Source organism: Haliotis rufescens, unplaced genomic scaffold, assembly GCF_023055435.1.
Source record: "Haliotis rufescens isolate VD_foot unplaced genomic scaffold, xgHalRufe1.0.p SCAF_113, whole genome shotgun sequence".
NCBI lineage: Eukaryota > Metazoa > Mollusca > Gastropoda > Lepetellida > Haliotidae > Haliotis > Haliotis rufescens.
The window spans coordinates 89697-104234 of record NW_025963795.1 but is presented as its reverse complement, the minus strand read 5'-3'; the positions used below and the strand labels follow the sequence as shown (position 1 = coordinate 104234).

The 14538-nt window shown below is 46.2% G+C and overlaps 1 protein-coding gene across 1 annotated transcript in view; it reads right to left on the bottom strand.

The window, feature by feature from the left end:
- Positions 1-14538, bottom strand: part of LOC124128407 (presenilins-associated rhomboid-like protein, mitochondrial) — a 72656-nt gene that overhangs the window by 47017 nt on the left and 11101 nt on the right. Inside the window, exons 3-4 of the mRNA XM_048393066.1 lie at positions 12313-12450; positions 9656-9794 (exon numbers count right to left, since the gene is read on the bottom strand). Of these exons, the coding sequence (XP_048249023.1) occupies positions 9656-9794; positions 12313-12450 (277 nt within the window). The remainder of the gene's footprint in view (positions 1-9655; positions 9795-12312; positions 12451-14538) is intronic.

Sequence of the window (14538 nt, the reverse complement as noted above, 5' to 3'; positions counted from 1 at the left end):
GTAGAGGTCTGCCTGAAACAATACACTCAGTATCATGGAGGGTAGAGGTCTGTCTGAAACAATACACTAAGTATCATGGAGGGTAGAGGTCTGTCTGAAACAATACACTCAGTACTATGGAGGGTAGAGGTCTGTCTGAAACAATACACTCAGGATCAAGAAGGGTAGAGGTCTGCCTGAAACAATACACTCAGTATCATGGAGGGTAGAGGTCTGTCTGAAAGAATATATTCAGTATGATGGAGGGTAGAGGTCTGCCTGAAACAATACACTCAGTATCATGGAGGGTAGATGTCTGCCTGAAAGAATATATTCAGTATGATGGAGGGTACAGGTCTGTCTGAAACAATACACTCAGTATCATTGAGGGTAGAGGTCTGCCTGAAACAATACACTCAGTATCATGGAGGGTAGAGGTCTGTCTGAAACAATACACTCCATATCATGGAGGGTAGAGGTCTGCCTGAAACAATACACTCAGTATCATGGAGGGTAGAGGTCTGTCTGAAACAATACACTCAGTATCATGGAGGGTAGAGGTCTGCCTGAAGCAATACACTCAGTATCATGGGGGGCAGAGGTCTGTCTGAAACAATACACTCAGTATCATGGAGGGTAGAGGTCTGTCTGAAACAATACACTCAGTATCATGGAGGGTAGAGGTCAGCCTGAAACAATACACTAAGTATCATGGAGGGTAGAGGTCTGCCTGAAACAATACACTCAGTATCATGGAGGGTAGAGGTCTGTCTGAAAGAATATATTCAGTATCATGGAGGGTAGAGGTCTGTCTGAAACAATACACTCAGTATCATGGAGGGTAGAGGTCTGCCTGAAACAATACACTCAGTATCATGGAGGATAGAGGTCTGCCTGAAACAATACACTCAGTATCATGGAGGGTAGAGGTCTGCCTGAAACAATACACTCAGTATTATGGAGGGTAGAGGTCTGCCTGAAACAATACACTCAGTATCATGGAGGGTAGAGGTCTGTCTGAAACAATACACTCAGTATCATGGAGGGTAGAGGTCTGTCTGAAACAATACACTCCGTATCATGGAGGGTAGAGGTCCGCCTGAAAGAATATATTCAGTATCATGGAGGGTAGAGGTCTGCCTGAAACAATACACTCAGTATCATGGAGGGTAGAGGTCTGCCTGAAACAATACACTCAGTATCATGGAGGGTAGAGGTCTGCCTGAAAGAATATATTCAGTATCATGGAGGGTAGAGGTCTGTCTGAAACAATACACTCAGTATCATGGAGAGTAGAGGTCTGCCTGAAACAATACACTCAGTATCATGGAGGGTAGACGTCTGTCTGAAACAATACACTCCATATCATGGAGGGTAGAGGTCTGTCTGAAACAATACACTCAGTATCATGGAGGGTAGAGGTCTGTCTGAAACAATACACTCCGTATCATGGAGGGTAGAGGTCCGCCTGAAAGAATATATTCAGTATCATGGAGGGTAGAGGTCTGCCTGAAACAATACACTCAGTATAATGGAGGGTAGAGGTCTGCCTGAAACAATACACTCAGTATCATGGAGGGTAGAGGTCTGCCTGAAACAATACACTCAGTATCATGGAGGGTAGAGGTCTGCCTGAAAGAATATATTCAGTATCATGGAGGGTAGAGGTCTGTCTGAAACAATACACTCAGTATCATGGAGGGTAGAGGTCTGCCTGAAAGAATATATTCAGTATCATGGAGGGTAGAGGTCTGCCTGAAACAATACACTCAGTATCATGGAGGGTAGAGGTCTGCCTGAAAGAATATATTCAGTATCATGGAGGGTAGAGGTCTGTCTGAAACAATACACTCAGTATCATGGAGGGTAGAGGTCTGCCTGAAACAATACACTCAGTATCATGGAGGGTAGAGGTCTGCCTGAAACAATACACTCAGTATCATGGAGGGTAGAGGTCTGTCTGAAACAATACACTCAGGATCATGGAGGGTAGAGGGCTGCCTGAAAGAATATATTCAGTATCATGGAGGGCAGAGGTCTGCCTGAAACAATACACTCAGTATCATGGAGGGTAGAGGTCTGTCTGAAACAATACACTCAGGATCATGGAGGGTAGAGGTCTGTCTGAAACAATACACTCAGTATCATGGAGGGTAGAGGTCTGTCTGAAACAATACACTCAGTATCATGGAGGGTAGAGGTCTGCCTGAAACAATACACTCAGTATCATGGAGGGCAGAGGTCTGTCTGAAGCAATACACTCCATATCATGGAGGGCAGAGGTCTGTCTGAAACAATACACTCCATATCATGGAGGGTAGAGGTCTGTCTGAAAGAATATATTCAGTATCATGGAGGGTAGAGGTCTGCCTGAAACAATACACTCAGTATCATGGAGGGTAGAGGTCAGCCTGAAACAATACACTCCGTATTATGGAGGGTAGAGGTCTGCCTGAAACAATACACTCAGTATCATGGAGGGTAGAGGTCTGCCTGAAACAATACACTCAGTATCATGGAGGGTAGAGGTCTGCCTGTAACGATACACTCCGTATCATGGAGGGTATAGGTCAGTCTGAAACAATACACTCAGTATCATGGAGGGTAGAGGTCTGTCTGAAACAATACACTCCGTATCATGGAGGGTAGAGGTCTGTCTGAAACAATACACTCAGTATCATTGAGGGTAGAGGTCTGCCTGAAACAATACACTCAGTATCATGGAGGGTAGAGGTCTGTCTGAAACAATACACTAAGTATCATGGAGGGTAGAGGTCTGTCTGAAACAACACACTCAGTATCATGGAGGGTAGAGGTCTGTCTGAAACAATACACTCAGGATCAAGAAGGGTAGAGGTCTGCCTGAAACAATACACTCCGTATCATGGAGGGTAGAGGTCTGCCTGAAGCAATACACTCAGTATCATGGAGGATAGAGGTCTGCCTGAAGCAATACAGTCAGTATCATGGAGGGTAGTGGTCAGCCTGAAACAATACACTCAGTATCATGGAGGGTAGAGGTCAGCCTGAAACAATACACTCAGTATCATGGAGGGTAGAGGTCTGCCTGAAACAATACACTCAGTATCACGGAGGGTAGAGGTCTGCCTGAAACAATACACTCAGTATCATGGAGGGTAGAGGTCTGCCTGAAACAATACACTCAGTATCATGGAGGGTAGAGGTCTGCCTGAAACGATACACTCCGTATCATGGAGGGTAGAGGTCTGTCTGAAACAATACACTCAGTATCATGGAGGGTAGAGGTCAGCCTGAAACAATACACTCAGTATCATGGAGGGAAGAGGTCAGCCTGAAACAATACACTCAGTATCACGGAAGGTAGAGGTCTGTCTGAAACAATACACTCAGTATCATGGAGGGTAGAGGTCTCCCTGAAAGACTATATTCAGTATCATGGAGGGTAGAGGTCTGCCTGAAAGACTATATTCAGTATCATGGAGGGTAGAGGTCTGCCTGAAACAATACACTCAGTATCATGGAGGGTAGAGGTCTGTCTGAAATAATACACTCAGTATCATGGAGGGTAGAGGTCTGTCTGAAACAATACACTCAGTATCATGGAGGGTAGAGGTCTGCCTGAAACAATACACTCAGTATCATGGAGGGTAGAGGTCTGCCTGAAACAATACACTCAGTATCATGGAGGGTAGAGGTCTGTCTGAAACAATACACTCAGGATCATGGAGGGTAGAGGGCTGCCTGAAAGAATATATTCAGTATCATGGAGGGCAGAGGTCTGCCTGAAACAATACACTCAGTATCATGGAGGGTAGAGGTCTGTCTGAAACAATACACTCAGGATCATGGAGGGTAGAGGTCTGTCTGAAACAATACACTCAGTATCATGGAGGGTAGAGGTCTGTCTGAAACAATACACTCAGTATCATGGAGGGTAGAGGTCTGCCTGAAACAATACACTCAGTATCATGGAGGGCAGAGGTCTGTCTGAAGCAATACACTCCATATCATGGAGGGCAGAGGTCTGTCTGAAACAATACACTCCATATCATGGAGGGTAGAGGTCTGTCTGAAAGAATATATTCAGTATCATGGAGGGTAGAGGTCTGCCTGAAACAATACACTCAGTATCATGGAGGGTAGAGGTCAGCCTGAAACAATACACTCCGTATTATGGAGGGTAGAGGTCTGCCTGAAACAATACACTCAGTATCATGGAGGGTAGAGGTCTGCCTGAAACAATACACTCAGTATCATGGAGGGTAGAGGTCTGCCTGTAACGATACACTCCGTATCATGGAGGGTATAGGTCAGTCTGAAACAATACACTCAGTATCATGGAGGGTAGAGGTCTGTCTGAAACAATACACTCCGTATCATGGAGGGTAGAGGTCTGTCTGAAACAATACACTCAGTATCATTGAGGGTAGAGGTCTGCCTGAAACAATACACTCAGTATCATGGAGGGTAGAGGTCTGTCTGAAACAATACACTAAGTATCATGGAGGGTAGAGGTCTGTCTGAAACAACACACTCAGTATCATGGAGGGTAGAGGTCTGTCTGAAACAATACACTCAGGATCAAGAAGGGTAGAGGTCTGCCTGAAACAATACACTCCGTATCATGGAGGGTAGAGGTCTGCCTGAAGCAATACACTCAGTATCATGGAGGATAGAGGTCTGCCTGAAGCAATACAGTCAGTATCATGGAGGGTAGTGGTCAGCCTGAAACAATACACTCAGTATCATGGAGGGTAGAGGTCAGCCTGAAACAATACACTCAGTATCATGGAGGGTAGAGGTCTGCCTGAAACAATACACTCAGTATCACGGAGGGTAGAGGTCTGCCTGAAACAATACACTCAGTATCATGGAGGGTAGAGGTCTGCCTGAAACAATACACTCAGTATCATGGAGGGTAGAGGTCTGCCTGAAACGATACACTCCGTATCATGGAGGGTAGAGGTCTGTCTGAAACAATACACTCAGTATCATGGAGGGTAGAGGTCAGCCTGAAACAATACACTCAGTATCATGGAGGGAAGAGGTCAGCCTGAAACAATACACTCAGTATCACGGAAGGTAGAGGTCTGTCTGAAACAATACACTCAGTATCATGGAGGGTAGAGGTCTCCCTGAAAGACTATATTCAGTATCATGGAGGGTAGAGGTCTGCCTGAAAGACTATATTCAGTATCATGGAGGGTAGAGGTCTGCCTGAAACAATACACTCAGTATCATGGAGGGTAGAGGTCTGTCTGAAATAATACACTCAGTATCATGGAGGGTAGAGGTCTGCCTGAAAGAAAATATTCAGTATGATGGAGGGTAGAGGTCTGTCTGAAACAATACACTCAGTATCATTGAGGGTAGAGGTCTGCCTGAAACAATACACTCAGTATCATGGAGGGTAGAGGTCTGTCTGAAACAATACACTAAGTATCATGGAGGGTAGAGGTCTGTCTGAAACAATACACTCAGTACTATGGAGGGTAGAGGTCTGTCTGAAACAATACACTCAGGATCAAGAAGGGTAGAGGTCTGCCTGAAACAATACACTCAGTATCATGGAGGGTAGAGGTCTGTCTGAAAGAATATATTCAGTATGATGGAGGGTAGAGGTCTGCCTGAAACAATACACTCAGTATCATGGAGGGTAGATGTCTGGCTGAAAGAATATATTCAGTATGATGGAGGGTACAGGTCTGTCTGAAACAATACACTCAGTATCATTGAGGGTAGAGGTCTGCCTGAAACAATACACTCAGTATCATGGAGGGTAGAGGTCTGTCTGAAACAATACACTCCATATCATGGAGGGTAGAGGTCTGCCTGAAACAATACACTCAGTATCATGGAGGGTAGAGGTCTGTCTGAAACAATACACTCAGTATCATGGAGGGTAGAGGTCTGCCTGAAGCAATACACTCAGTATCATGGAGGGTAGAGGTCAGCCTGAAACAATACACTCAGTATCATGGAGGGTAGAGGTCAGCCTGAAACAATACACTAAGTATCATGGAGGGTAGAGGTCTGCCTGAAACTATACACTCAGTATCATGGAGGGTAGAGGTCTGCCTGAAAGAATATATTCAGTATCATGGAGGGTAGAGGTCTGTCTGAAACAATACACTCAGTATCATGGAGGGTAGAGGTCTGCCTGAAACAATACACTCAGTATCATGGAGGATAGAGGTCTGCCTGAAACAATACACTCAGTATCATGGAGGGTAGAGGTCTGCCTGAAACAATACACTCAGTATTATGGAGGGTAGAGGTCTGCCTGAAAGATACACTCCATATCATGGAGGGTAGAGGTCTGTCTGAAACAATACACTCAGTATCATGGAGGGTAGAGGTCTGTCTTAAACAATACACTCCGTATCATGGAGGGTAGAGGTCCGCCTGAAAGAATATATTCAGTATCATGGAGGGTAGAGGTCTGCCTGAAACAATACACTCAGTATCATGGAGGGTAGAGGTCTGCCTGAAACAATACACTCAGTATCATGGAGGGTAGAGGTCTGCCTGAAAGAATATATTCAGTATCATGGAGGGTAGAGGTCTGTCTGAAACAATACACTCAGTATCATGGAGGGTAGAGGTCTGCCTGAAACAATACACTCAGTATCATGGAGGGTAGAGGTCTGTCTGAAACAATACACTCCATATCATGGAGGGTAGAGGTCTGTCTGAAACAATACACTCAGTATCATGGAGGGTAGAGGTCTGTCTGAAACAATACACTCCGTATCATGGAGGGTAGAGGTCCGCCTGAAAGAATATATTCAGTATCATGGAGGGTAGAGGTCTGCCTGAAACAATACACTCAGTATAATGGAGGGTAGAGGTCTGCCTGAAACAATACACTCAGTATCATGGAGGGTAGAGGTCTGCCTGAAACAATACACTCAGTATCATGGAGGGTAGAGGTCTGCCTGAAAGAATATATTCAGTATCATGGAGGGTAGAGGTCTGTCTGAAACAATACACTCAGTATCATGGAGGGTAGAGGTCTGCCTGAAAGAATATATTCAGTATCATGGAGGGTAGAGGTCTGCCTGAAACAATACACTCAGTATCATGGAGGGTAGAGGTCTGCCTGAAAGAATATATTCAGTATCATGGAGGGTAGAGGTCTGTCTGAAACAATACACTCAGTATCAAGGAGGGTAGAGGTCTGCCTGAAACAATACACTCAGTATCATGGAGGGTAGAGGTCTGCCTGAAACAATACACTCAGTATCATGGAGGGTAGAGGTCTGTCTGAAACAATACACTCAGGATCATGGAGGGTAGAGGGCTGCCTGAAAGAATATATTCAGTATCATGGAGGGCAGAGGTCTGCCTGAAACAATACACTCAGTATCATGGAGGGTAGAGGTCTGTCTGAAACAATACACTCAGTATCATGGAGGGTAGAGGTCTGCCTGAAATAATACACTCAGTATCATGGAGGGTAGAGGTCTGCCTGAAAGAATATATTCAGTATCATGGAGGGTAGAGGTCTGTCTGAAACAATACACTCAGTATCATGGAGGGTAGAGGTCTGTCTGAAACAATACACTCAGTATCATGGAGGGTAGAGGTCTGTCTGAAACAATACACTCAGTATCATGGAGGGTAGAGGTCTGCCTGAAACAATACACTCAGTATCATGGAGGGTAGAGGTCAGCCTGAAACAATACACTCAGTATCATGGAGGGTAGAGGTCAGCCTGAAACAATACACTCAGTATCATGGAGGGTAGAGGTCTGCCTTAAACAATACACTCAGTATTATGGAGGGTAGAGGTCTGCCTGAAACAATACACTCAGTATTATGGAGGGCAGAGGTCTGTCTGAAACAATACACTGAGTATCATGGAGGATACAGGTCTGCCTGAAACAATACACTCAGTATCATGGAGGGCAGAGGTCTGTCTGAAAGAATATATTCAGTATCATGGAGGGTAGAGGTCTGTCTGAAACAATACACTCAGTATTATGGTGGGTACAGGTCTGCCTGAAACAATACACTCAGTATCATGGAGGGTAGAGGTCTGCCTGAAACAATACACTCAGTATCATGGAGGGTAGAGGTCTGTCTGAAACAATACACTCAGTATCATGGAGGGCAGAGGTCTGTCTGAAACAATACACTCAGTATCATGGAGGGTAGAGGTCTGTCTGAAACAATACACTCCATATCATGGAGGGTAGAGGTCTGCCTGAAACAATACACTCAGTATTATGGAGGGTAGAGGTCTGCCTGAAACAATACACTCAGTATCATGGAGGGTAGAGGTCTGTCTGAAACAATACACTCAGTATCATGGAGGGCAGAGGTCTGTCTGAAAGAATATATTCAGTATCATGGAGGGTAGAGGTCTGTCTGAAGCAATACACTCCATATCATGGAGGGTAGAGGTCAGCCTGAAACAATACACTCAGTATTATGGAGGGTAGAGGTCTGCCTGAAACAATACACTCAGTATCATGGAGGGTAGAGGTCTGCCTGAAACAATACACTCAGTATCATGGAGGGTAGAGGTCTGCCTGAAAGAATATATTCAGTATCATGGAGGGTAGAGGTCTGTCTGAAACAATACACTCAGTATCATGGAGGGTAGAGGTCTGTCTGAAACAATACACTCAGTATCATGGAGGGCAGAGGTCTGTCTGAAAGAATATATTCAGTATCATGGAGGGTAGAGGTCTGTCTGAAGCAATACACTCCATATCATGGAGGGTAGAGGTCAGCCTGAAACAATACACTCAGTATTATGGAGGGTAGAGGTCTGCCTGAAACAATACACTCAGTATCATGGAGGGTAGAGGTCTGCCTGAAACAATACACTCAGTATCATGGAGGGTAGAGGTCTGCCTGAAAGAATATATTCAGTATCATGGAGGGTAGAGGTCTGCCTGAAAGAATACACTCAGTATAATGGAGGGTAGAGGTCTGCCTGAAACAATACACTCAGTATCATGGAGGGTAGAGGTCTGCCTGAAAGAATATATTCAGTATCATGGAGGGTAGAGGTCTGTCTGAAACAATACACTCCATATCATGGAGGGTAGAGTTCAGCCTGAAACAATACACTCAGTATCATGGAGGGTAGAGGTCAGCCTGAAACAATACACTCAGTATTATGGAGGGTAGAGGTCTGCCTGAAACAATACACTCAGTATCATGGAGGGTAGAGGTCTGCCTGAAACAATACACTCAGTATCATGGAGGGTAGAGGTCTGCCTGAAAGAATATATTCAGTATCATGGAGGGTAGAGGTCTGCCTGAAAGAATACACTCAGTATAATGGAGGGTAGAGGTCTGCCTGAAACAATACACTCAGTATCATGGAGGGTAGAGGTCTGCCTGAAAGAATATATTCAGTATCATGGAGGGTAGAGGTCTGTCTGAAACAATACACTCCATATCATGGAGGGTAGAGTTCAGCCTGAAACAATACACTCAGTATCATGGAGGGTAGAGATCTGTCTGACACAATACACTCCGTATCATGGAGGGTAGAGGTCAGCCTGAAACAATACACTCCGTGTCATGGAGGGTAGAGGTCTGCCTGAATGAATATATTCAGTATCATGGAGGGTAGAGGTCTGCCTGAAACAATACACTCAGTATCATGGAGGGTAGAGGTCTGTCTGAAATGGAGAGGGTGATAGTGTGTTACTATCGTTAAAGGCTGACGAACCTGGAGCGGAGGAGAAGTATTTCATCAGGAAGGGAGCCAGCGCTGGGATCCTCCACAGCAGGAAGACACAGACGTTGGAGGCAACCAGACCTGACACCACCTTCTGTCCCGGGCTGAAGTTGTTCCAGAGAGAGTTCAGCTGAAACAGGGCAAGGCACAGAGTTGAGCTGAAACAGGGCAAGGCACAGAGTTGAGATGAAACAGGACAAGGCACAGAGTTCAGATGAAACAGGACAAGGCACAGAGTTCAGCTGAAACAGGGCAAGGCACAGAGTTCAGCTGAAACAGGACAAGGCACAGAGTTCAGCTGAAACAGGACAAGGCACAGAGTTCAGCTGAAACAGGACAAGGCACAGAGTTCAGCTGAAACAGGGCAAGGCACAGAGTTCAGCTGAAACAGGGCAAGGCACAGAGTTGAGATGAAACAGGACAAGGCACAGAGTTGAGATGAAACAGGACAAGGCACAGAGTTCAGCTGAAACAGGGCAAGGCACAGAGTTGAGATGAAACAGGGCAAGGCACAGAGTTCAGCTAAAACAGGGCAAGGCACAGAGTTCAGCTGAAACAGGGCAAGGCACAGAGTTCAGCTGAAACAGGACAAGGCACAGAGTTGAGATGAAACAGGACAAGGCACAGAGTTCAGCTGAAACAGGGCAAGGCACAGAGTTGAGCTGAAACAGGGCAAGGCACAGAGTTCAGCTGAAACAGGGCAAGGCACAGAGTTCAGCTGAAACAGGACAAGGCACAGATTTCAGCTGAAACAGGGCAAGGCACAGAGTTCAGCTGAAACAGGGCAAGGCACAGAGTTCAGCTGAAACAGGACAAGGCACAGAGTTCAGCTGAAACAGGACAAGTCACAGAGTTGAGATGAAACAGGGCAAGGCACAGAGTTCAGCTGAAACGGGACAAGTCACAGAGTTCAGCTGAAACAGGGCAAGGCACAGAGTTGAGATGAAACAGGACAAGGCACAGAGTTGAGATGAAACAGGGCAAGGCACAGAGTTGAGATGAAACAGGACAAGGCACAGAGTTGAGCTGAAACTGGACAAGGCACAGAGTTCAGCTGAAACTGGACAAGGCACCGAGTTCAGCTGAAACAGGACAAGGCACAGAGTTCAGCTGAAACAGGACAAGGCACAGAATTCAGCTGAAACAGGGCAAGGCACAGAGTTCAGCTGAAACAGGACAAGGCACAGAGTTCAGCTGAAACAGGGCAAGGCACAGAGTTGAGATGAAACAGGACAAGGCACAGAGTTGAGATGAAATAGGGCAAGGCACAGGGTTGAGATGAAACAGGGCAAGGCACAGAGTTGAGATGAAACAGGACAAGGCACAGAGTTGAGATGAAACAGGGCAAGGCACAGAGTTGAGATGAAACAGGGCAAGGCACAGAGTTGAGATGAAACAGGACAAGGCACAGAGTTGAGATGAAACAGGACAAGGCACAGAGTTGAGATGAAACAGGGCAAGGCACAGAGTTGAGATGAAACAGGGCAAGGCACAGAGTTGAGATGAAACAGGACAAGGCACAGAGTTGAGATGAAACAGGACAAGGCACAGAGTTGAGATGAAACAGGACAAGGCACAGAGTTGAGATGAAACAGGACAAGGCACAGAGTTGAGCTGAAACTGGACAAGGCACAGAGTTCAGCTGAAACAGGACAAGGTACAGAATTCAGCTGAAACAGGACAAGGCACAGAGTTGAGATGAAACAGGACAAGGCACAGAGTTGAGATGAAACAGGGCAAGGCACAGAGTTGAGATGAAACAGGGCAAGGCACAGAGTTCAGATGAAACAGGACAAGGCACAGAGTTGAGATGAAACAGGACAAGGCACAGAGTTGAGATGAAACAGGACAAGGCACAGAGTTCAGCTGAAACAGGACAAGTCACAGAGTTGAGATGAAACAGGGCAAGGCACAGAGTTCAGCTGAAACAGGACAAGTCACAGAGTTGAGATGAAACAGGACAAGGCACAGAGTTGAGATGAAACAGGACAAGGCACAGAGTTCAGCTGAAACAGGGCAAGGCACAGAGTTCAGCTGAAACAGGACAAGGCACAGAGTTCAGCTGAAACAGGGCAAGGCACAGAGTTGAGATGAAACAGGACAAGGCACAGAGTTGAGATGAAACAGGGCAAGGCACAGAGTTGAGATGAAACAGGACAAGGCACAGAGTTCAGCTGAAACTGGACAAGGCACAGAGTTCAGCTGAAACAGGACAAGGCACAGAGTTCAGCTGAAACAGGGCAAGGTACAGAATTCAGCTGAAACAGGGCAAGGCACAGAGTTCAGCTGAAACAGGACAAGGCACAGAGTTCAGCTGAAACAGGACAAGGCACAGAGTTCAGCTGAAACGGGACAAGTCACAGAGTTCAGCTGAAACAGGGCAAGGCACAGAGTTGAGATGAAACAGGACAAGGCACAGAGTTGAGATGAAACAGGGCAAGGCACAGAGTTCAGCTGAAACAGGACAAGGCACAGAGTTCAGCTGAAACAGGACAAGGCACAGAGTTGAGATGAAACAGGACAAGGTACAGAGTTGAGATGAAACAGGACAAGGTACAGAGTTGAGATAAAACAGGACAAGGCACAGAGTTGAGATGAAACAGGGCAGGGCATAGATTGATGGGTGTGGTGATAGTGGTTGTACATACATGCGCTCGAAATCCAAAACTCTTTGCCAGTGCTGCATCTAAGTTCTTTGTGTTCCCCTCATTCTGATGGCGCCTGGCGTAGTAGCGGAGAGTCTCATACTGCCACACCATTGCCCCCGTGAAGCTGGCCCCACACACCTGCAACAAGACGTCCTACATACAGTCCAAGCCCCACACACCTGCAACAAGACGTCCTACATACAGTCCTAGTTCAACACACCTGCAACAAGATGTCCTACATACAGTCCTAGTCCTACACACCTGCAACAAGATGTCCTACATACAGTCCTAGTCCCACACACCTGCAACAAGATGTACTACATACAGTCCTAGTCCCACACACCTGCAACAAGATGTACTACATACAGTCCTAGTCCCACACACCTGCAACAAGACGTCCTACATACAGTCCTAGTCCTACACACCTGCAACAAGATGTCCTACATACAGTCCTAGTTCTACACACCTGCAACAACACGTCCTACATACAGTCCTAGTTCTTCACACCTGCAACAAGACGTCCTACATACAGTCCTAGTTCTACACACCTGCAACAAGATGTACTACATACAGTCCTAGTCCCACACACCTGCAACAAGATGTCCTACATACAGTCCTACTACTACACACCTGCAACAAGACGTCCTACATACAGTCCTAGTTCAACACACCTGCAACAAGATGTACTACATACAGTCCTAGTCCCACACACCTGCAACAAGATGTCCTACATATAGTCCTAGTCCCACACACCTGCAACAACATGTCCTACATACAGTCCTAGTTCAACACACCTGCAACAAGACGTCCTACATACAGTCCTAGTCCTACACACCTGCAACAAGATGTCCTACATAGAGTCCTAGTCCCACACACCTGCAACAAGATGTCCTACATACAGTCCTAGTCCCACACACCTGCAACAAGATGTCCTACATACAGTCCTAGTCCCACACACCTTCAACAAGATGTCCTACATACAATCCTAGTCCCACACACCTGCAACAAGATGTCCTACATCCAGTCCTAGTCCTACACACCTGCAACAAGACGTCCTACATACAGTCCTAGTCCAACACACCTGCAACAAGATGTCCTACATACAGTCCTAGTCCCACACACCTGCAACAAGATGTCCTACATACAGTCCTAGTCCCACACACCTGCAACAAGATGTCCTACATACAGTCCTAGTTCCACACACCTGCAACAAGATCTCCTACATAGAGTCCTAGTCCCACACACCTGCAACAAGATGTCCTACACACAGTCCTAGTTCAACACACCTGCAACAAGATGTCCTACATACAGTCCTAGTCCCACACACCTGCAACAAGATCTACTACATACAGTCCTAGTTCAACACACCTGCAACAACATGTCCTACATACAGTCCTAGTCCCACACACCTGCAACAAGACGTCCTACATACAGTCCTAGTTCCACACACCTGCAACAAGATGTCCTACATACAGTACTAGTCCAACACACCTGCAACAAGATGTCCTACATACAGTCCTAGTCCGACACACCTGCAACAAGACGTCCTACATACAGTCCTAGTTCCACACACCTGCAACAAGATGTCCTACATAGAGTCCTAGTCCCACACACCTACAACAAGATGTCCTACATACAGTCCTAGTTCAACACACCTGCAACAAGATGTCCTACATACAGTCCTAGTCCGACACACCTGCAACAAGACGTCCTACATACAGTCCTAGTCCAACACACCTGCAACAACATGTCCTACATACAGTCCTAGTCCTACACACCTGCAACAAGACGTCCTACATACAGTCCTAGTCCCACACACCTGCAACAAGATGTCCTACATACAGTCCTAGTCCCACACACCTGCAACAAGATGTCCTACATACAGTCCTAGTCCTACACACCTGCAACAAGACGTCCTACATACAGTCCTAGTCAAACACACCTGCAACAAGATGTCCTACATACAGTCCTAGTCCCAGACACCTGCAACAAGATGTACTACATACAGTCCTAGTCCCACACACCTGCAACAAGACGTCCTACATACAGTCCTAGTCCAACACACCTGCAACAAGACTTCCTACATACAGTCCTAGTCCAACACACCTGCAACAAGATGTCCTACATACAGTCCTAGTCCGACACACCTGCAACAAGACGTCCTACATACAGTCCTTGTCCCACACACCTGCAACAAGATGTCCTACATACAGTCCTAGTCCAACA